Source organism: Cygnus olor, chromosome 14 (assembly GCF_009769625.2).
Source record: "Cygnus olor isolate bCygOlo1 chromosome 14, bCygOlo1.pri.v2, whole genome shotgun sequence".
Lineage (NCBI taxonomy): Eukaryota > Metazoa > Chordata > Aves > Anseriformes > Anatidae > Cygnus > Cygnus olor.
Window position 1 is genome coordinate 4,949,387 of NC_049182.1, and position 26,904 is coordinate 4,976,290.

General features: G+C 51.3%; 1 protein-coding gene across 2 annotated transcripts in view; it reads right to left on the minus strand.

The window, feature by feature from the left end:
- Positions 1-24,738, minus strand: part of COL23A1 (collagen type XXIII alpha 1 chain) — a 174,805-nt gene extending 150,067 nt beyond the window's left edge. Inside the window, exons 1-2 of one of the 2 annotated variants that reach the window (XM_040573776.1) lie at positions 24,369-24,738; positions 20,261-20,330 (exon numbers count right to left, since the gene is read on the minus strand). In XM_040573776.1, coding sequence (XP_040429710.1) covers positions 20,261-20,330; positions 24,369-24,584 — 286 coding nt within the window. In that variant the 5' untranslated portion in view covers positions 24,585-24,738. The remainder of the gene's footprint in view (positions 1-20,260; positions 20,331-24,368) is intronic. The other variant, XM_040573777.1, reaches the window with a different exon arrangement.
- Between the last annotated feature and the right edge of the window lie 2,166 nt (positions 24,739-26,904).

The window sequence follows — 26,904 nt, forward strand, 5'->3', positions numbered from 1 at the left end:
CAACAAAAGAGCAAAAAAGATTTGCGCTCCTTGGGTTAGACGCTGGCTGCTAAAACGCAAGTTTGTCTGAGTTCAGGGCATGGAAAGTTTCTGAATTTAAAAGGAATTAATCTGTTTAACACAGACTGTATTAATTAGGGTTTATTGCGGAACTGTATTCTGTGCTAGAAAAACACCACCACATATTTATCAAATTTTAACCATGATTACTGTGTTTTATTGTTTCATAAACTTTGAAAATATCATGTCATGATCTATTTCATCTCTGACTTTCCTTTCCATCTAGAAACCATTACACATGCTCCGAGGAGAAGCCGACCCGGCTGCACATGGATGTACTGCAGGATTCTGTTCGCAATGAAAACGGTCTGCAAGCGATTCTCATGGAGAGCAATCTTCACAGGCATCCTGTGAAGCCAGAGCTAAATAGCAAACAGGGTTTGCAAAAACACACACGTTTTCCTGCAGGCAAAAGGGTGCGGGGGAAACAATTAGTAGGCTAACAGCGATTCCAAGCTAATGGGAACCTGAGATGTCAGCACAGCGCCAGGGACGGCTCGCTGCGATGTCAGACACCAGAGCTCTCTGGGAGAGCCCCTGCAGAACTGATGCCCAGCCGTACGAACAGAAAACCCACCACCACCACTCCTCCTGGTCAATATTTAATGGCACCGGAGGAGAGCTGCGTGGCCTGCAGCAGACAAGCCGAGCAGCGCTGCTGGAGCTGCCGTCTCCCTCGCTCCATGTGCCCACAGCGCGGACACGATGAACTCCCACGTGCCAGAACCACAGCGCCAACCACCACGGGCAGCTCGGCCATACCACTGGGGGTTTGCAACCCATTTTCTAATCCCCTTGCTCTCTCCACCGCTACAGCAGCACTGAACTCCCAGCAACGCTTCTCTGCTCCAGCCCTCAAGCCCTCACGAGCTCCAGATGCCCTCACCGACAGCCGTGGCTGTGCCTGCAGACCAGTTCTTCCTGCTTTATTCCAGCCCCACGTTCCACGTGGGAATTTCATTTACAGCCCCTCTGTTGCCACCCATCCATCTTCCCTGGATTCAATGCCTTCATCGGTTCACATTCTGCAGGATACTGGGAAGATGCACGATTGGGGTTTAAATCCCATTTGGGTGTTCCGGATTTACCAGCCCAATTACAAGGGCTTGCTGTGTCCTGTCTTCCCTTGATGGTTTTCCAGTCTCCATTGGAACAAGGGAGATATTCAGACAACAAAGGCTCTGTCCGATACAGCCCGCAATTCCCCCAAAGCTATTGAACTGATCTGACACCACACTCGAGACACTGTGCTCCAGGCAATCTGGGTGCAAAAGCCTTGCTTTGGTTAGCCCGATATTAGCATCCCACCGAGCAAGAGGGATGACCATCGCCACGCTTCTTTAATCATAACTGACGTTCTATTAACACCCAGTCTGGGAATTGCGGCAGGCTCCGGAGAAGGCAATTCTTTCCATCCTGCCACCCAGGCGCTGTGGCTGCGCGCGGGAGTTGCAGAGCAGCAGGGCCGAGCCAACACCGTGCCAGTAGAGAAAGGAAGGGACAGAAGGACAGAGCAGCTCCCCTCCGTTCCTACGGCCCTCACCACGTTACTGACAGCCGGTCTTAAAGCTGTGAAAAACAAGAAAACGTGCGGCCAAGCACAATGCAGGCGGAGGCTCCTCCTCTGCCCCTGCCCCATAAAGTCTGTGACACCAAAAGCACAGCAGCTGGACAGGACGATCCGTGAGTTGTATTCAGACTCCATTTTCATCCCCCAGAGCAGCGGGATCTACAAGGGAGAGCCCAGGACACGCACACAGCCAGCACGCTGCTCTGGGGGAGGGAACAGCCGCAGGGGCTCCCCACCTCCCCAGGCACGCTCCCGACACGTGGGAGCTCGGGGCTGGGATGCCTCCCCTCGAGGAGCTCGCTTGTTAGAGCAAAGGGGCTCAAAAGAATTAAGAATTACATAATGATTTGACGTGCATTCTCTAGATGTTATGCATACTTCCCATCTTTCCTGGCACCAGGGTGGATACAGAAGGAATTAAGCCCAGTACGATCACCAAGCAGATGGAGAAGCCTGTCCCCTGCAAGAAGGTACCCGGGGATTAGACTCCGGGCAGCAGCACTAAAACCGTAACATCCAGTCCCGAACACCAGGGACCAGGTGCCCGCCTCTGGCCACGAAAAGCCGAACAAACATCCAAAGCTTCCCTCTCCTTACCCACCAAATACACCATTTACTTCCAGGAAAGAGTGCCACCACCACATCTCCACTCTATTGCAGAGACTTGCAACACTTATCCTGCTTCTTATAAAGCCTGGAGAGCTCGGTATGAGCTGATAAACTCTGAAACAATAGGATTTACAAGTGCAAGAAACACTTCCCCCCCTTTAAAACTTCTCTATTTGAAACAGTTTGCTGGGATTTCTGCCAGGATCTGGTGGAAAGTTTTTACATCTGGGCTGTACAATTAAAACGTCAAAGCCAGAGAGTATTTAGGGTATTAAGAGGGAATCTAAAGAAAAGCCACACATTTTTAAGAGTCAGATTCGTCACTGAATTATGCCAAGACCACCTCCTCATTCAGCGTGAGCCAGTATTTCACGTACTATTGCCAGGACCCAGCCAGCTTCAAACTCCTTGGTGCTTTGCCCCCTTCCCACCCCAAACTCCTCCCTCCTTCCCCAGCCACCCCGCTCACAGCAATGCCTCGAGCACCATCACCAACTCCGCTACACAGACCATTTGGTCTCCTGCATTACCAATTAAGGCTCAGAAGGTGATTATGTGCAAACTGCCTGGGTTGTGAGGGTCTGACAGAGGTGGCAGAACGCAGCAGCGTTAGGCAGGCCTGCTTCGGTCGCTGAGGCTGTCGCTGGAAGTCGCAGCAACTATTTTCGAGCCAAGCTGCGGCTGTGCAAAAGGAGGTAAGGTTGCCCAGCACGGCAGCTTCCCGTTCAAGCAGGATGCTCACAGCAGACTAACAGCACCAAAATCATGCGCTCAAGCAAAGAGAACAAATTCGCAAACTGTCGGGTTCCCAGCAGGTTCCCAGTTTCTTCCACCAGCTCTTCTGCTGTGGCGTGAGCTGCAGAAGAGGAGCAGGGTTGGGGTGCCAGGACCAGCGCTGCCTCCGGCTTCGCTCACGCAACCTGGGGACCTGAGAGCCCCGAAGGATCCCTAAGGCAAGGGCCAGCTGGGCTCCTACAGGGCAGCTTGCTCGTTTTTGCTGTCTGTTCATATTCAGAGGGGTTTAGGGGACTGATGAATTCACGCTTAATACAATTGTCCTTTGGTCAGCGCTTGAAATAACCCCAGATTTCCCAACAGAAGTTTTACACAGTAATTCTGAGAAATAGATGACACCGCCCCCTCGCATTAGGTTTCTCTGAGGAAGTAAATGTATTGTGCTTTGGCAGAAGTCCCTCCTGTAAAGCCGGAGGGGTCAGAAGGCCGTGCTGCCTGCATCCCCGCAGGGCAGATATCCAGTGGCGCTCTCCAGGCCCCCCAGGGGAGCAGCCGGCACCTCTCTTCTTCCTAAGGAGGCCCCAACCTGCCCCATCGCCCTCATTGAAGGCACAGCACCCTAATTCCCCAGCACATCGCCACGATCCGACACACAAAAATCACTTCTCCTTGACGGGGCTATTCAACCCCGTACCCCGTTTCCCTGTACTTTGCCCCGGGCTGCACAAGTAACCACGAGCAGGTCTGAGCGGAGCCCAGCCCCGGGCAGCAGCGCCCTTACGAGAACTAACGGCTTCACGATTCGATAACGGGAACCAGAGAAAAGTAGGAAATCATTTTGGCAGAAGAGCGCGGAACTGGAACTGGAAGGTCGAGCTATTTGAAGGGTGGTACCACGACGTCAGGGACCATACAGTTAGACCGCCTGGGGAAGTAGGAGACTCGTCTGGGTGAGCTGTTCCCAGAGAGACACCGAGCAATTGGACAAATCAACGCGCACACAACCCTAATAAAAGTCTTCAAGTCCTAATAAAAACCTTTCAATCCTAATAAAGACTAAACAGACCTGGTAACGATAACCAGGACCAATTATCAACAACAGCTAGAACCAGGACTCGGCACAACCCGCGGACTTGAAGTTACGTTCAGCTGGGAGCTGACTTTCAGCCACAACCGGCTCGTTGCATACACGGGAGCCCCAGGATGAACCCGACGGCACGCAGCTACGGCGAGAGCGCGGGCCCCTCGGCAGGCTTCGGGAGAGGAGGGCTTGCTGACCAAGTCACAGTCCTCGAGCTACTTGCTCAAGAAAGGGCAGGCAGCGCAGCACAGCATCTACCAGGAGAAGACGAGAGGCTCACGCTGTAAAGCGGGTTCGCTCCCGTGACGAGTTGGTTTGTCTGCAGCGTCTGAGCTATAGATTACACCAGCATCCCTCCCCCCCCCCAGAGCCACGTCTTACCCAATGTGAAAGACATTCACGATAGGGATTTGTGTCCTTTTGTTTTTAATTATTCATTTGCAGCTCCATTTTGGGAGGGTGGGAAGGGTGGAAAGACCACGAAGGAAATGACATGTCAAGATACATAAACTGGTAAGGAAGACAAGCAAACCAAGAGGGCTCCTCCAACCAAAAATATCTGCAAACAAACAACTTCAGCGCGCTAGGCACAACTTGAGATGCATTATTTATAGATGAGAGCAGAAGAGTCGCATGTGAACAGAAAATAGAGACTTAAATGATAACACATTAGTGATGTTTATACATCTAGCCCAATCCCTAAATAAGGATCCAGGCAGCTTTGATGTATTTTTACCTAGAGGAGCTGGAAAAAAAATGCAGATTTCAGCTGCAGCTCCCCAGCTGATTGGAGCTGCGTGAGATGCTTGGCACCAGAAAGCTTCAGTTCAGCCCCAATTTGTACCATTTATGGCTCCAACCAGCAAATCCATTTGTGCTGCTCAAAAAAAAAAAATCCTCCCTGACTTTAATAAAAAAAATCCATCTCTTAAAACACTTGGAAAGGACCCCTTCCTTGCAATAGTCCCACAGAGGGGTTCAAAACGCGACCCTCGCATCTTCCCTCCCTGGGAGTGACAGCCCCGATGAGGACTTGGCTGCACAAACCCAATGAAGCAAAACGAACACATTTCACAGCCCACAGCATTCCTGGCTCCCCTTCAAAACGCTGGCAGCCAGGAGAAGGAAATCAAACCCTCCGTCCCCAGGCTGATCTCAGCCACTTGGTCCCCTCACCTTGCTCATTCCAGCTTTTGCACTTAAAGCCATCAGGTAAAGACAAATTGCCTTCAGCATGCGATATTAGCCAGAGTCTCAGGTGCTGATGATCTGCACCATCCACAGGCCCTTTCACTCTGTCCTGATTTGAGTGGAAACAGCTTCAACAAACGGCCTCGATCTGCTGAGAGCTGTGCTTCAGCTGGCCCCACTCGTTAGGCTATTCCCTACTCCTTGGCAAGGGTACAACCCCAAACAGAAGAGATTAACGGCTTCAACCCAGGGCCCCAATTACACCAAGACAGGCTATTGCGGATTTCTACCCAGCACCGGGGTCGGGTCCCAGAGCACTTTGGCACGGAGCACCAGCCGGCTGGCACCGCTCAGCGGCCGCCTCCCCGCCCGCCTGGCACGGCCCCAGCTCGTGTTTTGTCAGCGCCGGCGAGCTGCAGACTGCACCCCGAGCAGTCACCGCCCGGCACAGAGCACGGCCCCTTCCCAGCTCGGGGTCTGCCCCCCTGCCCCTTCGCGTTCTGCAGGCGACGCTTCCTTCATCGTAAAGGCTTGTCCTGCCTCAGCACCGACGCTCCGTGCATTAAAAAAAAGAAAATACAGGCGGGAGTGCAGTCACAGCGCTGAGTGGGAAAAGCTGCCGAGCTTGGTTGCTGACTTTTCCCCTTGCAGAGGAAGCCTTTTCACCTCCAGGAGCCACCTTCCTGCAATAAGGACCACTCCGCCTGCCGGTTTTGTGCAAGTCCCCTCTTGCTGTGTTTCTCCAGGAGCCATCTCAGCGAGGTTTCCCAAACTCCCCAACCACGTCCTCACAGACGGACCAGCCAGGCCACCCGCCGTGGCTTGCGGCCCCCCTGAACCCGCTCGCTCAGGAGCCTGGGGAGCACACGCCAGTTTACTGGAGTAACAGCGGTGCTTCACACGAGCAGAGCATTAGCAAGGTTAACAGCTGGGAAGGTAGAGACCCCTCAGAAGCGTCTTGGGGCTTAACATCTTGGAGTTGGGCCTCTTGACCCTGCCCCAAGGGATTTCTCCTTAAGGTGCACGTTTTTGTTAGGTGCTTCTCACACCCGCTGGTACAGCACGGCCTGCGGCAAGCAAATCGGGAGCTCCACAGAGGAAGAATGGAAACAGCCTTCAAAACAGCACACTCGGGCAGTCAGTCCAACCAACAGGCCCCCTGGGGCAGCACACCACCCCCTGCAGCAAAAACAGGGCTCGCAGCACCTTCCTCCAGCAGCAGGAACACAAAGGACCTCCCAAGCCAGCACCCAGGCAGGCTGCTGCCACAGCTACCCACGGGCCAGACCTTCCGTGAGCCCAACCACTCCAGGTAGACACATACACACGTCTGCTTTCCTTCCTGCTGCAACGAGTTCCACTCCAGTGCATCTCAGTCCCCCACCTCATCTTTTAAAAGGGGCAGAGGGAATCCAGCTACTTTCAAGTATTTAACTCCCATTCCCAGGCTGAAAGACATCCCCGGCAAACATTAACACGCTTACAGATGCCCACCTTGCCAAGAAACAAAAAATAGTAAACACCACAAGACTCACCACAGAGTCACGTCCTGACCTCCTGGAGACCTCCGGACTCAAGCCCCATCCGAGCCATCGATGAAAAGCCCCAGGAGAGCTCAGCGGGTGAACGTGAGACCTCTCAGCACCACAGCGAGCTCGGGCTTTGCAAGAAGGGGAGGGAGAGGCCCTCAAATACACCTGGGCTGAAGGTGGTTCACGGGGAGCAGCAGCTGTACACAGTTAGTGGTAGAAGCAGGTGAAGCCCTGCTTGTTAATGCCCCAAACGGGGCAGCAGTGCTCCCCTCTGCAGGAGGGGGGGAGCAGCTCTGTTGCTTTTCCACCCCCTTCCCTGAGACACTCAGAGGAAGCAGACGCTCCTCGCATCCCTCCTGGGAAGGGAGGCAGCAGCAGTGGGGTCACTCCTGGGGACAGAGGGGGTGTGAAGGGGTGTGTGAGGGAGGGACCTGGCCATACAGGACCAGCATTGTGATGCGTGAGTGGGGCAGGGGTGTCTTCACCAGTCCCTCCCGTGTCACAGCCCCGCTGCCTCCCAGGCTGGGGTCGGCACTGCTCTCCTCTTCGCTGTGGAAAGGATCCGGAGCTATACAGCTGAGACAAGAAATTCCTTTTAAAGTGTGCATTTGGACTTTTAAAAATTGCATTAAGAGCTTCAGCATGAATAAGTTTGAAAGTTTAGCACGTGGTTCTGATTATTTTGCCCTGACAAGGATGCTGGGAGGCATTCAGAGGTCCAGCACTCCCCACTGGGGCTGCCAGCACATCAGGCTGCAGGGCAGCAGCTAAAGAATAAAACGCTCCTTCACGTGACGATGCTTTGAAAGGGGATTTTGGATCCCAAATGACACAGCTTCAATGCGTGTGTTTCCCTCCCCGAGCGCATGCAGTTTTACACCCAGGGAAAAGCAAACATTTTCAACATTTGGTGGCAAAGGCCAAACTCCTTGGGGAACCAGTGCCAGGTTTGACGTTGCTGGCTCAATTCAGTTACTCTGCATGGGATTTCTGCCAGAGGCACTGAGCTCACTGTGTAAAGAGGCTGAAATTCAGGGTAACAAGGGCACGTAGACATGCGGCCGTGATACAGCCATAGCGAATCCCCAACGACAGCAGTCAAGGCTTCCAAAATTAGGTATCAAATCATTTTTAAAGCAACACAGATCAACAAAGCTGTTGTGTTCAAACCACACGTAATTACCAGCTCAAACCAAATCAGGATGGAGCCAACCAGAGTCACCCGTTCCCCACAACGATATTCCCCTGGGATGAGCTCTTGGCACAAAATCACCTAGTGGGGCCTATCTGGAGCAAAGAGGAGATAAAATCTGCAAAAAACAGAACAAAACCCGGTAAAGGAAGATGGCATTTATTCACCAAGGAGAAGGAATGTGTTTATCTTTCCCTGCTCTTCTGTTTTCATTGCATTTTGTTTTGCCCGCTTAACATTAACAAGCACTAATGAGTATATATATACGCACACAGAATTATATATGTAATGGTGGATATATATTTATATACACACATATATAGGTATAGTTATAAAAAAAAAAAAGCCTTCTTCCGTATGAACACCATCCATGGACGGGATGGAGACGGGGTCCTTCCAACTTCAGATCCCCTCATTAACTCAAAAAAGTGGGTTCTGTTTTTTTTTTCCCTTGCTAACCCCCAAGTGCCTACTTTAACAAAACGCAGTCTCCCCTCCTCTTTTTTTTTTTTCCTTGCATACAAGCGGAGAAGCCTGGCTTTTATCAAAGGCCTGAATGTGTCTTTGTGTCACTGCAACCGAGGGGAGCCAAACCAGGGGGGTGATTGTGCTGCTGCTCCTCCAGATACTACAAACCTCGCGTGTCTGATTGTCTCCAGCACAGCCGTCTGCTGCCAGCACCAGGGCACGGCAGCGCCTGGGGACGCTGCGAGCATCGATGCACCCTGACCTCACGTCTGTGTGAAGAAACTGTTTAAAGACTGTGAATCTTTTCACTTGGAAAATGAAAGAGTTCCTTAAGGTCTGGCTTAATTCACATTAAAGCAACTCCCCAGCAGCTAAAATGCAATGCTTTTATCCTTAATGTCAAAGTGGGCTGCGTGAACTCCCAAGCCGGACCTGAACATTTCTTCTTGGGGAACCTAACCATATCTTTGGAATTAAAATAAGACTTGTATACAGCCCTGGTCTACAAAATGGAGAGCTCAAAACCAAAAGCAAACTAAACAAAAATCAATCAAACAAAACAACACAACAACAAAAAAGCCACAAAGAAATAAAGAAACTGCAGGAGAAAAGACAAGCACATGCAGCTGCTGGCCAGGGCCAGGGCTCCTCTGCCTCCACACCACGTTCCAGCACAGGATCGACACGTGCCTGGGAGGAGGGCAGGGGCAGACCCACAAGCAGCAGTCACCCCATTCCTGAGTCAAGCCTGCAGGACTGAGCTGGAAAAGCCGTGTTTTAGGATGCAGAGTTTAGGAAGAAAACGTTAAAGAACCAAATGAACACAAGGCATCCGTGGCACAGAACTGCCGTGGATCGCAGCAGCACTGCCCGCACCGCCAGCGCGTTGCCCACTTCCACCAGCACGTCTCACACCTGATGACCTTCCAAAAACAAACCAACGCAAACCAAACCGCAACAGTTGTTCTCAGACAAGCTAACACCAGCTGCCAGTAGGCAAAAATCAGGCTCTCTCTCGAAAAATGGCACAAGAATTCCTTACAGCTCTCTATCAAGACCCATTATTGCAACCAGCCATGCCCTCGAGTCCCATTGGTATTGTGCTTTAGTCTCTTGACAGGGACTCTGCACAACACAGTTGAGCGTATTTGCATGTTTGCACGACAGGGACCCGGCAGCACCATTATTTGCTTGGAGTTATTGCCAAAGCTTCCCAAAACACGAGGCAGACCATATCAATACCAACTGTTCTCATCTTCCAGACAGATCTGCTGGGGAAAAAAAAAAAAAAAAAAAAAAGAAAGAAAAAGAAAAATCTGTTCAACATCTCGCCCAAGCTCTTCAATCTCTCTTAGCAGCGAAGCAGCACAAACCCGCCTGCTCCTTCCACGCCGCGTGCCTCGCGCCGGAGTAGCACGAACAGGGGCTGCTCAGAGACAGCACCAAACAGGGAGAAAACCCAGACAAAGTCAAGCCAGAAAGAAACACTTCCAGATGTACGGTACTGATAGACCTCGTCTGCTCTTTTTTTTTTTAGAAGCCTGACCACAAGCGTACAGATGGCTGGGAACTCCACTGAACCTATTCAATTCCCTCTCCATGTCGTACTCGCTGGGAAAACGCCCAAGAGCCTGGGGCACCCGGGGTACAAACGTAGGTGGCAGCACGGCCTTAGGAGGTCCACCCGGGGCCACGAGGCTCCAGGAGCAGCCCGCAGGGCTGAGGAGCACGGCCGTGCCATGGGAAGGCCAGAAGCAAAGGGAGAAACGTGGGATTTCTTGCAAGTGCACAAGAAATATTGCACGTGGGTCTGGAGCCAAGCCCACCCCAGGAGTTGTCTTGGCATAAATGGTCCCAGGCAGACAACGCACACCAGCGGGAGCCTTCTGGGGAGCTAAGCGGGATTTGGGGAGGTGCCACTCAGCAGCAGCAGTTAAAGGCTGAGAGCTGCCAGCCTGAGCCTCTCCGTACCGTCGGGGTCAGGGGCTGGGCAGCCGCCAGCACCGCCGGTGTCATCGCTGCGACGGTCCTCCCACGAGGCAGAGAGGGCCCGTGGTGTCCCCAGCACCCCCTCACGCACACGATGGGCCTCTGCCGCTTTGTGCCCCGTGCCCACCTTCTGGCTTGGGGGATCTCACCGGGGGCAACTCAGGGGGTAACAAGTATCTTGTGTTACACGGCCTTCCCTAGGTACGGATTGGTTCCTCTTGGCATCCACGTCCTGTCACGATTGCAGGCATTTTCTGAAACTAAACCGTGAAGACAGATGTAGTTCAGCAGAAGCCAAGCTCTCTTAACATCTTAAATAAATAAATAGTCCAGATTTAAAGTGTGCCAGAAACATGAAGTAAATACAACCAATGCGGCCCTACATCCCTACCCCAACTGAGATTCCGTATGGCCACAGAAAGTCCTAAAAGATGAATATGAGGTCTTTCACCAGTACCTCCCCCATTCCAATTTGTAGAGCAAGGTGGGCTTCTGGCATCAAATTAACATTGAAAACGGTGACAGGATCTAAGCCCCCTCCATGGGTCCTGTAGCTGCACTCCAATCCATCCCACACGTGCAGTTCCTTCTCCTTGCCCCACTATGTCACTATAAAAAAAGCGAACGAGCGCATGCTGAGTGGGCTGGGGGGAGACGCCAGACCCCACGGTGCCGCCCCCTTGGTTTTCAGCAGCTCTCACTCGTACCAGAGGCTGGGAGCTCAATCCATCTGCTGCGGGGCTGAAACCGAAGAAGCACTGTGCTTGCGCAGGCTGCCGAGCCCTGGTGTCCGGGAGTATCCCAGCACCGGCAGCTCTCCTGCCGCAGGATAAAACAAAGACTGACGGGGACAAACACAGAGCAGGTGGAGGTTTAATTAGGTCACTAAGCCATGTGATTGCAACCTGCAAAGCTGCATTAACGCAAATGCTCGCGCCCACCACGCTTGGCCTTGGGGTGGAAAGCACAGCCCGAGGAGACAATCGCCTCCCCCGGGGCTGGATGCTGCGTACGAGTCGTGGGATTGCTACGGGGTCACAGCTGGGAAATGATGAGAATTGTTGCCTCTTGGGTCCGATTTAGAAAAGCAGAAAGAAATCCATCCTTTTCACTGTCTAGGCTATCACGGCAAGACAGGTGCAAATAAAAAAAGATCAGCAACTGAATCTGCCTCGTGCTGCTTCTCCGCGCAGCGTGCCACCACGAGGACCTGTCACTCAGACCAGCGTGCCCCGTGCACACGTGTGGCGAGATCGTTCCAGTGGTAGGCTCCTGCACGGCCCAGCACCAACCCGAGCCGCCTCCAGCCACCCGTCCTGGCACCCCAGGGCCAGGGGACCAGAGGGACACGACTGCAGCAGCACTGCCTCCAACCTCCTCACAACCACGGGTGGTCAAACCTGCAGCCAAATCCTCCGCACTGGCCACATCTAAAGCAGCTCCTCAGTGACTCCCTGCAGGCAGAGCGGCTTCGTGTGAAACGGAGGAGCGGGAGCCCCCGTCCCAGGCTGCAGGAGGTCCATGAGCAGATAGTTGCTAACTTCACTGCTGATCTGAAATACCTGCAATAAAGGTAAACCCTGCTCGGTGCCAAGGATTAAGGAGGACGCACCGAGCTCAGCAGCTACTCAAGACTCTGACAAAAATATGATTTTCATGCTGTAAAATTCCCATGCGCTTTGATTAATGCGGCTTCTGTTACGAAACCCTTTGGCAAAAGAAAATCCTGCCTCATTGCTCCACACTGCTGGCACCACTCGAGCCGACTTCCCAAGAGTCTCGTCAATGAAAGCAAAAGGACGGGACGGTCGTAAACCAGGCGAGTTCTCCGATGGGTGTCACCGGATGCAGCACAGACGAGCAGCCCCAGTACCCCAGGGTCTGTTTCTCACACCAGGAGGAGCTGGGGTGGGAGCATTCAGATGGAGACCTGCCGCCGCTGATTTAGGGACGAAAGGAGGCTGCTCTGCGGAATCAGAAATGCAATTAGGAGGGAGCACAACCGTCAAACCAAGCATGGCAGAGCAGAAGCTGAACAGAAATTGAGCCGTGTTTCTATCTCGGTTATAAAAATGTTTCATGATCTAACCATAGTTTTTTGCAAACTTTTTGGAGGTGTGATCCACCCTGATTCTTTGCCTCCAGTGACTACAAAGAGTTACTAGAATTTATTCATCATATTTACCAGTTTTCCCCTTTAACCTCTTTGCATCTTCCAAGCGAAAATAAGACAGAAGTTCCCCGAACTCTGTGTTCTGCATCTGAAATAACACCTGGAGTTTCGGTGTGGTCCCGGCCGGCATGATCAATGCTGGGCTTGTGTTTTGGGCTGGTAGCAGAGAGAAGCGCAATGACCCAGGCATGGGGCTGGTGTTTGGATTCACACCCATGTCCACGTAAACCAGGCAAGCAGCCCTCCTTAGCGAGCAACTGTTGCCACATAATTACTTGGTTAAAATCCTCCACGGACTCTCAGCTGTAGCCAGCTTTGGGTCCCTCTCACCACGTCACAATCCTCCCTCCCCACAGGATGGTCAAAGCATGAGCAGATTTGGCGACACGAAGGCTTGCTACTTAGGCGCTGGAGTTCAGAGGAATACTTTCCTTTTAGAAAACTCTAACAAGGACTGAAATGGACTCACTTGCCCAGAAATCTGTAAAACAGTCCAAAAGCTACTGATAGATTTATTTCCTTGGGGTTAATTCCCCAGGACCCAACAGGCCTTTATCAGAGCGACAGGAGAGCTGAAGATACATCTGGAGTTTTTAAACTGCACTGCACCTATTGTCCCCGCAGCCCTAAAAAGAAAAACAAACGCCAGCATCTTAGAGCAGTAAAACAGAACCAAGCAAGCTGCGCCGTGGTAAGGGCAACATTTCTGGTCCTAAAATGGCAGAACAGGAAACACGCCACGTTTGTGGGTTGTGCAGGGCTTCTCGGGTGGGAAGGGCAGAGGCTGGCGGGGCAGATGGGGCTGAAACAAAGCCCACCCACTGGAGGGAGAGGAGATGCAGCAGTCGTACAGCTCCTCTGCTCTGCTTTGATCTTCGGTGGCTGTTATCTGCATGCCCCCAGCCACCCGTGCAGGTGACTGTGCTTACAGTGCAGCGTGCATTTATGCAATGTAAGTCATGAACCATCAGCCTGGAGCTCCTCGGTGCCAGTAAAATACGGCACCTCTCACTGCAGGAGTACAACAAAGGTAGCTGACTGTCCAAAAATGATTTCTGTGCCAAAATTCGCTTCTATCAACAGTGCATGAAAGATAAGATCAGCTGGGTTTGAAACACGCTCCCATCCCCATACAAACAGGATGGATGGAAAACAGCAGCGCTGCCGGCTCGATGAGGCAGCACCAGGACAGAGCAGGTACCGCGCCAAGCGCAGGCTACTTTCCGTAATCACTTCTGCAAAGCCAAATCGGTGCCCACACGGGTGTCATTCTTCCATCATTCGATCAAGAAGGAGAAGGAAACCAAGTGGCAGCAGATGGAGAACTCCCAGGTGAGGCAGTCCACGAGCGTCGAACCAACCTGCTTCAGCGCCTCCTCTCCGGACAGGCAGCGCTGGAGGGGCTGGCAGCAAAAAATATCTGTGCCTAGATAAATGACTTCATATGTCGAGACAAAGATAAAGTTACACAGAGCCTCTCGCAGAGGATATGGTCATCAGGTTTATTTTTGTAGCTTTCATTACACTCAAAATAACTTTGGCAGACTTAGAAAAAATAAATTTTCAAAGCCTTCTCCCATTGATGTCACCATTTTTAATTAATTTTTGCTGAAGTGGTCTGAAAACAAATGCTGCTGTGAGAGGGCCAATTCCTGGTGTACCGCTCCGGGCCCCAGCGCTCAAACGCCGCGGTCGCACCAAACAGCACCAGATTAAACACCGCCGCGGTCGCGCTGGGAGATGGCTCCGGCCCATCAGCCTGTGCCAGGGCTTCTGTGAGAGCCAGCGAGGAGGCCAGACTGCCTTTTAACTGGTGTCTGTGACTCCGTGACAGAGGCGCTGCCAGCTCTGGGAATAACGCTGGTACCACGCTATTTCCTGCCTCGGAAAGTCCCGGCCTCATCCAGCATTTAATGTCACCTCAGGAGGGCACTGCATGTCTCTGCTGGCTGACACGGCGCCTGATCTGGGAGGGTATTGTTCCGATGGGTTCTGAGAGTGGAGGACAACTTTTCCCCTGCACACCGGTGAGGTGGGGACCTCAGGTTTGAGAGCAGCCCTCGAGCTCCCACATTCATCCCGCCCTCCCCTGCACGGCTGGCTGACACCTGCATCTCCCTCCGGCAGCACAACACCCTCAGGAAGGGTGCGGAGCGGTGGCAGAAGCGGTGTTTGCAGGGGAGAAAAGCAAGCCAGCATCAGCAGAAGTATGCCTGACGCTGCCATGCCATACCAGGCGGCTGCTGCAGTACCAGCAGACCCCTCCAGACACACAGCAGCGAGTAAATCACTCACAAATCTACTTTCAAGAGGGACTTTGGGCCTCTTCCCCCTTGCAAGCTGGCTCCCCGCAGAACACAGCACACGCGCTAGTTGTACGCCTGGAAGGAGACGCCAGACCAAGCAGGACTCCTTCCCCTCTGTTTGTTTCCATTTATTGCAACCGCTCCTAGAAACCAAGCTCCTGACTCACAGATTTCTATCAGCAGAGTCCTGAAGATGCAAAACATCTCTTTAAGCGCAGCTTTAAGGCTCCCAGGGATGAGACCGAGCCCAGCCAAACACCGCAGCTCAGCTCTGCTCCAACATGAGATCAGTCTGCTATTAAGTTTAGTCAACACATTTCAGCAAGTCTGGCTCGCGCTGGCGGGCTTCAAGCACTGTCCCCACCACACTGCCACAGGTGACACACGCTCCGTTGGGTGGCTTTGGTTGATTTGGGAGAAACAGCAGCCCCGGCGCTCTGCAGCGGCTCCTTTCCAGGAGCTCCTTGCAAGAAGCCGTAGGGTATCAGTGCCCATCCCAGGTAGCTGCGGGGAGAAGCCAGCTGGCGGCCCCTGCACATGTGGCGTGCAGACACAGCTCCAGATGTCCTTGGGACCTTCCACGAATATCCAAAAGGGACGGGGAATGGTCGCCAGGAAGGAGCTGACGGAATGTAGCTGGCAGCAATTTTTATGCTCAAAGGGACGCGGAGCGGCATTTTTCCAAAAGCTGCTACGATCTGCAATTGGATCGTGTTTTGAAGGGGTAAGATTTGCAAACACATGCAAAAGAAAGTGAGTTCCTGCCTTTAAATGGCACAATTTGTTAAAAGTCCTTCCCAGACCGTTGTTCTTCATCATTTGGGTGCTTTAACACTTGGCTTCTGGCTAATCTTTAAAAATCCTGGCACAGGTTTTCCTACACAGGAAAGAATTCTGATTGTTGTTTAGTGCAAGCAAATCCTGTAATTATAGTGTCCTAGCCTCCTGTGGGCAAAGCCAGACCAAGGAAGTAAACCCTGATGAAAGAAAGTGACTGGCAGGGTACGGGAAGGGATGGGCTTCTCATAGAAGCTGAGGTAAGCAGGGTTTAGAAAACATTTTAAATCTTGAAGATGTTGTAAAGCTCTTTGTCTCATTCTAAAATACAGAAATTACAAAAAAAATACTGAATCTTAATGACGTCATTGGGTAGAAAAACATCTCCTGAGGTGACAGTAAGGAGTACTTCAGACATTTAAGATCAGTAGATGCAAAGCAACTCACAGAGGCAGAGATCACTGGTAATTTCAAAAAGAAATACTTGCTTTCATTTGATATTTTTCTATATCTGTTTAAGCATTCTGAAGGAATCATGACTTGAAAATGCAGAATTACAGACCCATATACCGAAGACACAGAAACAGAGAAATAACAGAGAGCTTCTATCACGCATGAGTGGGAAACAAAGAGCCTGCGTTAGCAGAGCTCAGTGTATCACATTTGGCCTGCTGGAAAACATCTGCCATTTGTCAGGACTACAAAGCAAACAGAACCCTCTCCTCCTTGATCTCCAACAATTAGGGAAATTCTGTTGTGCTAATTACCTGGGGAGACAAAGAGGGGAGAAGGCAGATAGCGAGTGACACTTGAAGACAACATTTACACCAAAAAAAATTAGGCAGACATTTCAAGTCACTGGGAACCACAGAACATTTCGTGCCAAACTTTCCCAGCAAGATGGGAAAAGTCCATCCATGTACTTAAAAAGGAATATAAATATAAATAAAAATAAATAAAATGCACCAAGAGAGCCTCCAGAGTTTGCAAGAGGTACAGAGGATTGTAAGTGATAGACTTCCCTGAGCACACATGGTTTGAATTGGCAAGAAATGGAGCGATGCGCCGTCCTGCAGGCTGAAGTACCACTCACCTCTTTGTGTTGCCAAGTCATTATTGGGAAATATTTGTCACATATTAACTGGAACATCAGATTACTACACTGAACATTTAACGCTGCTTTGTAATATATACACACGTTCAAAAGCATATGATACTGTCTCAGCATGAATTCGAGATGAAGACAGGGATATGCATCACCCAGCAGCCAGGAAATTCGGAGTTAAGGCTTCTCAGTAACTCTGAGTGCAAAGCCTGTGGAGATACAGCATGCGGAGACACCAGGCATATGCTGAAAGACGCAGTGCTAGAGCCACGCAAGGAGCTGGAGACTTTCACACCCTCAGTCTGCAATATAGAAAGAATGAGCTGATGGGCAGGGCATTTTCTGAGGACTTCGTCCTGTTTTTTGTTTGTTGTTGTTGTTTTTAAATCTATTTCTACTGGATTTAAGAGAAGTTTGCTCTCAGGCTCCAGTATGGTACATCCAGCACCTCAAGCCTGAGAGACTTCCTCACAGACCACATAGAGTTTTATTTAACAAGAGCCTTTCACACCTCATGTTTCAAAAGACTGCTAAAAAAATAGAAGGGGTGGAGGGGAAAGACTTCTTCAAAAAAAAAAAAAAAAGATAAAAGCAGTCAGAGGCCACACAACTGTGAACAAAGTTTCTGCAAGCACAAAGTTTTAGTCTTGTTTTTAACCCACTTCCACTTGCTCCTCAGTTGAAGGCTGTCCTAAATGCCATGTAAACAAGTGTTCGGCACCTGCTAAGCTGTATCTTATGAGGAAGGCTGTATGCGGATCCCATCCAGAGAAAGAGGCTGAATGTACGGCAACAGAGAGGCTCTCTGCAAAGTATCACACGCACGGCTCAGGATAACAATAATAAAAATACTGAGCTGCTGTTTCACAGCGAGCCAACATACGGGGACAGCCTGTCCTCGGTCTGGCCAGCACCGGCAGCACGCGATGGCTGTAGACCCCAAAATAGCTGGAGGCATTGAAGCCAAAAGGCCCCGCTCCTCACCACAGTGGGGTCACCACTGTCCTGCTTCTCACCACAGCAGGACCACCACTGCCCCAATCCTCACCACAGCGGGGTCACCACCATCCTGCTCCTCACCACAGTGGGGCCAACACTGCCCCAATCCTCACCACAGCGGGGCCACCGCCGCCACCTCTGGACATCTCCCACAAGTGTTTTCCTCCCATTCCGTACCACAGAAATGCCCAAACTGCAAAGAAGTGAAAAATGACACAAAACTTCCCCCCCACACACCACCACCCACACCACGTTTGTTGAATAAATAAAATAAAACAAATCTGTTCACATTTCCATGATATCCAACAAACACAGGTGTTGATGGCAAACACAAAGACACCTTTTGGAGCATCCCGAGTGTAAGAGGCACAGTAGCATTTTAAAAAAATCTTTATTATCGTTATTTTATTTTACGATCGAGATTTCTTCGCGGTGCTGACAAAACGGCCGGGCCCCCTCTGCTGGCCACCCGCCCCAGGCACCTCAGCGCCTGTCCAGCCCCCGGCCCTCCTCACTGCCCCTCCGCCGCCCCCCCGGAAAGCAACAAAACCCCAAACTGACTCACTTTGAGGCAAAACGTGTCTTCTCCAAAACAAACCCAGAGTGCAGGGCGAGCTCCAAGCACACAGCTTACTGCAGGGACTTTGTGAGTGCTGCTGCTCCCTGAAGAGGCCCAGCTGCGGGGCCTGGCTGTGGCGTGAGGGCACGGCCCTGCCGCCATGGGCTTCACAGAGCCTGGCCTTAGAGCCCGCTGTGAGGAGTCGGCTTCAACTCATGGGGTTTCTGGACACTATTTTGGGGCACGTGAATGGAGGCTTCACTGTTAGTCGGTTACTTGGCGTGAGAAATAGAATTGTGTGTAAAGAGTCCTTTGATTCACCCAAAAAGGAGCTGGGAGGCTTCACGACAGTTCCACAGCGTGTCCTCGCCTCAGCGCAGCGCTCAGCTCCAGAGCAGAGGTGGCCAGGAGCAGCCACCGCTGCTGCAGCGCTTTCTGTCCGCTGGACAAGCACTTGTGCCTTTGGCTCACAAATTACCTAGACATTTGTTGCTAATGACTGTAACGAGCATTTCAGCAGCACGTGGGAAAACCTTCCCCTCCTCTCTTTCCCCCATCTTTTAAACACAGAAACCAGCAAACCCAGTGACCCAGAACAGAATTGGGATGTGCCTGGCAACAAAGGAGCTCTTAAATCCCAATTGCTTTCTGCAGAGCAAAGGAAAAGCCCTTTGACCACTTAATCGTGCCAGCAGCGTCCCCGTTGCATGGACAGGAGCAAGATACAGCCCACAGGGCCAAGGGACTTGGTTCAGTCTGTGCTTCAGAGGGCAGAAAGCCAATATGACCACTGGTCTCCAAAGAGATGGAAATAAGCATCATTCGTGTCTCGGCTGACGTGGTTTGTTTCCGAGGCAGTGAGGTATGCAGGACGCCCGCAGCAGCCTTCCACTTGAAAACCAGTTAGGGCAACTGCAGCAGCACAGAATCATTACCGAAATATTTCTGAGGCTATCACACATAATTTTACAGGGGTGGGGGAACAAAAACTAAATCAAAAACAAACAAACAAACATCTTTTTTTGTTTAGTCCTGTGAGCATGCACTAATGCTGTGTATTCTGGTATGATTCATATCCAGGATGTCAGGAAAATCTGAGACTGCTCATTTGCCTATAATGCTTCTACATGTAACATTCAAATTTTTTTCTTTAAAACTAGAATTGAACTATCTGCTGCTTGCAAAGCTTTGTAACAGGCCCATGCATTTTCCACCATCAAAGCAGTGCACATCTTTCTCCCATCTTTAGCTACTTCTGTTGAAAAAAAAAACACAAAAGGTTTGAAGTGCATCAGACCGAAGTCATTCATGCTGTTCAGTATGACAGCAGAGCACTTACTGAGTATTTCTAGAATGAGATTCCTTTACAAACTAATCTAAGCTGTTTATTGTTTCCAAGGAGCATGCACTTCCACAGCAGAACAGGAAGTTTTGACAGTTTAAGAAGTTCATTAAACTCTGGGAGGAAATTTAAACAATCAGTGACAGCTTTCATACAGCAAGGCACTGGAGAAGTTGCTACCCTCCTAAAAGGCAGAGAGAGAGGCTGCAGCTTTTAATTATCACACTTGCATTAAGACACAGTGATTTTGTTACTACTTCTAAATTGTTTTGGCCCAACACCCAGGGCTCACAACCGAGTAAAGCTGTTCACTCTTTTATTCTTATAGCCAAATGTCGCTTTTGTCCAAACCTCAAACTCCTTTATCTGTAAACAGGCCAAAGCAAGGCAGTGGAAGAAGTTAATAGTCTCAAACACAAGAGAGTGCTTCAGCTTGGAAAAACACTTCTTAGCACATTTTACTTGAAACGGGGGAATACATAAAACAGAAGAGGAGTTCAGCAGCATCGGTCCAGCAAGCCGTCGGCTCCCGGGCAGTCTGGCGTTGGCTGTGCCGATTAGTTTGCACCTACCTGGGGGGCACATGCAGTCTGACGGAGCCTCTCTCGCTGTCCGCAGCTTAGCTAGTCCTTCACCCAGTTTCTGTTTGGAGGAGGAATAAAAGTAGCCGTTTAGAGAATACATTATATCTAAATGCATGCTGCGCGTGCATTCCAGCAGCCAAAGCATCCATCACACTTCCTTCGAGTGAGGCAACAGTTTCACCCTGCCGTGTTCAGCCTCTGTTGGTAACACCTACAGCAGCACACAAAATATTAAAAGTTTCTTAGCAAGCAGCTAGTCTATGCCCTCATACTGAGCAGGTAGAGACTCCTGCTGCAAAGCCCAGAAGTCCCTTGTGCCAAGTCCCATGGACTGGATTCATGCCCATTCATGGAGCAGATACTGGTCCTGTGTTAGATATCGTTAAGTCCCATGTGCAGATTTTGGCACCATCTCAGCGTATTTGGTGGCAGAAGCAGTGCTGCAGAGCCCCTTGTGCTGCTGCTCCATGGGCTGAACACAACGGGAGGCAAATGCCGGGGAAAAGCCCCGCTGTAATCAAATGCGAAGCTGCTTCCAAACTCTGGGGGTTACGTGGCAAGATGATACTTACAGAACAGATGTGACCTGATTTTGCTGATTTTCAACTTAAAATTCATGCTACGTGGAGTATGAAAGTTTTCTTTAGGAGAGGGGTGAGGGGATGAAGGACAGTGGGGGGGGGCAGTGCCAGCAAGTCCGCGGTGCTGTCCCACCCCAGGCCCACCCGAAGCCCAACGTGTTACCATCTTTAAGGTGAAAAGCTGATTGGTGGGACTACTAAAAATGTAAAAATTCCCCAAACTAAAGCAATGTCTATGTGGCATATTGTAGACAGATGTGAGCGCATTCTGCCTGCTCTCTAAGCCTACCAAAACGTTCGTGCCTGCATTTAGGACAGTGCCGAGCTCAAGTTAGTAAACCCCGATGACACGGAAGTTGTCTTAGCTCAGGCACAGCACCTCGTGGCTGGGACAGCCCTGCAAGGGTGGGAGCAACTCCTCTTTGCTCATAATTGTTACTAAGTCCTTCGGGAATCCCGTCTCACCCAAGGTATTTACCACAAGAGAAACCAGCTATCTGACAACTGGAGTCCACATCCAGACATTTAAGAGAGAGAAAATTCAGTGTACTTATTGGATTCAGGGTGCTCAGGCTTGAATTTTATACAGCTGATGACCAAGTCTGTGTTCAAATATTTGACCGCTGTGGACTATTCAGGAATTAGGCTACATGTGAGTTAGGTTCTGGTCCTTTTATTTCAGGGATTAAATAGTTTTATCTGTTGTTGAAATCCTATGCATTCCTTTCTAGCTGCTTGATGCAAAGAGGTCCTGAAAGTATCAACTCGGTTACAAAGAAACTGACAGAAAAATTGTCCTAAGGGAAGCACGAACAGCAGAATGACCCAGCTGCCTACTGCAGCACGTACACTTTCCTTCAGAAAAAGTGGAAAAGCTATCTGAAGAGACTTTTCTGCCATCCACTTACAGTCAGAATCTTACAGAGCATCACTCAAATTTTGTGTTTGTTTTAAATTATTTGGACGATGAAGGCGCTCGAAGAAAAGAAAGAAGCTCTTCCATCCTTTTAGTTTTGTAGTCAGAGGAGATCTTTTCCCGTCCTGAATCCTGGAACGAGTCTTCTGTTCTCCCATTGAATTGTTCTTGTCATGAAGCTGATTAATCTGGACACTCTCTGCCTACTGCGGACAATAAATCCTTTGTGAACAAAACGGTCCAGCTTTGTTTACAACAACTGGATACTCCTATAATCCTCATGTTAACTTTTTCACTCCAGTATGGAAATGATGTGCTTCGAATTCGGGCTTTTGCCGCAGAGCAAGTGGAGGTAGATGCCACCACATTTGGACCACAGTGTTAGAAATGTTTCAGACGGCATCAAACCAGGACTCTGCAGCTAGTTCAGTTAAAGAAGTACCCGAGGGAAAACTAAGTTCCTGCATCCTTAAATCAGCAGTTTCTCCACAGTTAGATGGTCGTCTGTCATGGAGCCAAAAGCTAAACTTCAGTTGTCCAAATCAGCTTTCATTGCCTTTACTACACATTTACCCTTCCTTTATTATTTCCTATCCTCTTTAACTTGCCAAACATTTAAACAACACTAAGAGGAATGGAAACCAGCATGTTTGTGTTGCATTTGCAGCTCTTCATGTGCAGCTCTTCCATAAATTACGCTCACAAACCCCAAGACTGGTATATGTAGTCATGCTTTTTGTGTAGTGACAGAGAACAAAGTATCAGGGGTCATGCACAGAGAGCATATGGAGCTTTGGTTTCACTTCTGAAATACTGTGGTAAACTTCAAAGAAGGACCAAAACAGAGTTTAACAAAAAAACTGACCCCAGGCATCAGTTGATGTTCATGTTGATGGAAATATTCTCTCGCTCCCCAGAAACTCCCAAGCACAGAAAGGACAGAAGTTGCCTGACGAGCGAGAGGTCTTATGTAACGAAGAGGAATTTGCTCAAGAAACAGGCACGTTCTGAAACCTTAACGTCAGTGAATAAGCCCATTTAAAATGATGATTAATAGATAGCGCGACGGCTACCATGCATTCCTTAATTCTGTTACCCTTCCCAAAATTTGCTTTCCGTATTGACAAAAGTTTGGTCATACAAAACGTTTCAACAAGCTCACTCTTGCATTAGAAACCCAATTATGCGGTTTTGCTTTATTTTCCCCTGTACAATCTCCATCTGAGCATTCCCAGTACAAAACAAGCTTTCCACACTTAACTAAATCTCAGCAAGAGGTTGCACATGATCTTAGGCAGTGCCACAGAAACCATTCCCATTGCTAAGCACATTTATTGGAGTAATTGGAACAGAACCACTGCCACGACTGGCAGGCTAATTCCTGCCTGCAGAAAAGACGCTAACTAGATTTTCTGATTACGCCTCACAAGCGCCCCTCTGTTCTGGTATTCAGGGTTTTCACGAAAATAGTTTTTAGCCTTTCCCTTTATCAAGACACATCGATGCGACCAAGTTTCCAGGAGCTCGGGCATGGCCCAGCGGTGCCGGCGGTACCCAGCTCCAAGCGTAAGGCACAGCAGCAGCAGAATTTCTCCTGCTCGCCCCAGCGCTGCCTCTGCCCCCCCACGCAGCCCCCGCACACACGCGGTGCAACTTTCGCTCCCCGGAGCTGCTCACAGCCGGAGGGAGCTGCATGAGAATACATTTTCGCACGACTGAGGCTTCGTGGCTGCAATGATGCTAATGCGGCACCGTGCCTTGCACCCTGGTCAGGCCGGCAATAAAAATACCAGCGTAAACCCTCCCCAGATGTCAGAGCCGGTCACTCGGGAGCATCCTGCCGCAGCAAACCGTGCTGGATCTCACCGCACGTTGCGAGCTCCTGTTTACATGGACCCAGCAGAGTGACCGTGGGATCTCCAAGCAGTTCCCACAAGTGGTGGGAGCCCTCCCCATCACCCCCGCCTGTGCAAAGCCCCAAACCTAAGCGCCAAAACACCCCAGTCTGTGGAAAAATATAGTGCTGGGATCAAGTGTGACTTCTCCTGGGGGCTTGGCTTAGTAACAGAGAAGGACATCGGTGTAGACAACTGTTTGCTAAGTAGAGGTCTTTCAGCACAGAAATCTTTAGTGAGTAATTTCAGAAAACTTTGGGGCTGAAAGTGAAGGGACCCGTCGCTGCTCTTCTCTACCCACCAGAAATCAGCTCAGCGCTGCTGGACCACTCGATCCTCTGCGACAGACAACAGGGATCATCTGCATGCATTGCTAACGAGGAAATTATAGTCCATTGCGCCCGGGGATAAATAGCATGTAAGCACTCGGATTACCTTTGCCATTGAGTGGAACGAGGGGGAAAGCGGGACGGTCTCAAACACGGCCCCTAGGGCGTTTTCTCTGGGCAACCAGAGGGGCCACCCCACGTCACGCCTCCCCCCGCGCTCCGACTAACGGGCCGGGACATAACAGGGGGCAACGTTCGGCAGGAGGGAAGGGGAAAAAGAAGAAGAAAACTTTTCCAAAGGGAACGACGAAGCCGGCACCGACACGCGGAGCCCTGGGGGGGGGGGGGTTGGTGTCCCGGCCGCCCCTCACTCACCTCTCGGAGGAGCTGCTCCAGGCGGGGCTGCAGCGCGTCCAGCAGCGGCCCGGGGCCGGCGGCTCCGCGCTCCTCCAGGGCGGCCAGGCGGCCCTGCAGCTCCGCCGTCTTGGCGCCCAGCAGCAGGCAGACGGCCACGGCGGTGAGCGAGAGGAGCAGGCAGAGGGCGGAGGTGGCGGTGCCCGCCGCGGTGCCGGCTCCTCCGGCCGCGCTCATCGCGCCCGGCTCCGCGCCGCTGCGCGGGGAGGACCCGCTCCGGGGGGACCCGCTCGGGGGGGGGGGGGGACCGGGGACCGGACCGGACCCGCTCGGCTGCCGCCCGCCCGCCCCCGGCGCCGCATCCAGCGCCCGCCCCGTGCGCTGCGCGCCCCGCCGCGGCACTGGGGCTGCGGAGCGGCCGCTGCTCCTCCGCTCGCCCCGCCGGGAGCCGGTCTTTAAACGGAGGAAGCGGGGGGGGGGGGGGGAGCCGGGGAAGGGGGGATGCTCCGGGAGCGGCCCCCCCCGGGAAGGGGAGGGGGGGGATCACGCCCAGCAGAGCCCACCCCCGCCGCCCTGCCCGGCCCCCTGCGGGAGAGCTGTCCCCCCCCCCCGCCCCCCTCGGTGTTCCCCCCGCCCCTCCCGGCCGCCCGCCCGCCCCGGGGCTGCGGCTCCCAGCGCCCCCCCGTTAGCGGCGGGCCCGGACGGGGCCGGACCCCGGGCCGGGGCCGCAGAGCTCGGCAGCCCGCGGAGCTGGCGCCCTCCAGCGGGTCCCGGCCCTGGCCGCTGAGGGGTGACCTGCCAGAGCTGGGAACGGCCGCGGATTTTGTCCCCCCCCCCCCCCGGCTTCTTTTTCCCTCCCCGTGCTGCGGCTCCTACTGGGGTTGGGAGGTGATTTAGGGAAGAGACCGTCCCCGCAAAGCGCAGCGGTGTCCCACCGCGCCTTGGAACACGCGGATTGAATCGCAGTGAAGCGCCCCGTCTGCTTCAGGGAGCCTTTAAAGGAGAGAAGCTACGCTCACAGACAAACATTAAGCAGCCCCAGACTTTGCCAGACGTCCTTGTCTTTTTTGTTACAGATTGCATCACATCAACGCTTGACTCACCTATAAAACATCCTGAGGTAACGTAACGCTTGTCTAGACTCTACAAAGCTAAACCTGCTCTTTGCCTCTTGGCCCCAGACCCACCCTTGTACACGTACTCCCGACTTCTAGAAGAGACAGGTGAAGCCTAGGACAGCGCTAGAGAAAACTGCTAGGAGTGATATCAGCAACTGTGTTAATAAAACACACCTGTACACACAGCCCTGTCAAGCACACTGCCCTGGTGTACATGTAGTGCTTTTTTTGTAGCCACTATTTCCAAACCACTTAGCCAGGTAAATTTATATCACTTGCTAACAACTATTTCCTGCCCCTCACATGCCTGAAGGCACAGGAAGGAAAATGCCAGGTTATTATGAGCAACCTCTTCCCTTCCTTCTCCCTGTCTCCTTTCCACAAGCCTGCTGAGACTTCGCTTCTGAGCTCTCAGTGCACGTACACAGTACTATCAGCCTGGGGGAGCTTTTCAGAGCGTCTTGCCTTAAAACATGTGCACATCATGGCCTGAGTCCTCCTCACACTAGGGACATCCAGAAAAGGTAAGAGGAAACAGGACAAGTCGCTACTGCAGCCAAGCCCTCTGCCCCACAACTCCTCTCCTCTTTCCTCTGAAGTTTCACCCCCCAGTGCAACTCTTCCCCTGCCCTACTCAGCTTCTGAAGTGCTGGATCTTGTACGCTGTTTGCACCTTACAAAGCCTCTTTTGTTCACTTAAGAGACAGCTTAATTTTCTCCCATCATCTACACTTAGTGAAATGTAGAACTGACCTGTTACAGAGATGCAAACGGCTGCTCTGCCTCTGCCTGACAACAACTCGCAGGTTTACAGACTTGTTCTAGGTATGGTAGCTAAAAGTCAGAAGTGCAGAGAAAGATGTAAATAGATCTAGTCATTATTTACCAACAGCGATAGGCAATTAGCATTAACTTGATCCAAACATGCAGAGATTACAAACTATGCCAACTATATTCATGTAGTAACAAGACAAGGGGGTGCGTGCCCGTGAACATCTCGTTCCCAGTGAAGACAAAGCCACTCAGGGCAGCCCAGAAGAGGAGAAATCAGACCGATTAAGGACAGAGCCCCTGGCACCCAGCTGTTCCTCAGCTACAAGCAGCTCTGTGCTGCTCCACTACTGAGCCCAGCAATGTTGGACCTGTGCCCCTTCCTCCTTCCAAACTAAAGTTTCGTTTATGCAACGCTGTAAAGCCCACAAAACTATTTGGCACCTTGCTGCAGTTGTTCTACTAATTGTCATAGTATTATTTTTAAAGTTTACAAGGAGGAGAGTGAATTTCAACAGGATAGCGTGTATATACGTGTACATGCACACTTTTTCTAGCATGCGTCTCCTTTAGCAAGTGCAAGGTGTTTTAGTAACTACATTAGCAGCAGCTTCAAGTACTCCTTCAGGAAGAACACACAATCCTTTACTTTCTAATTTTGATAGAAC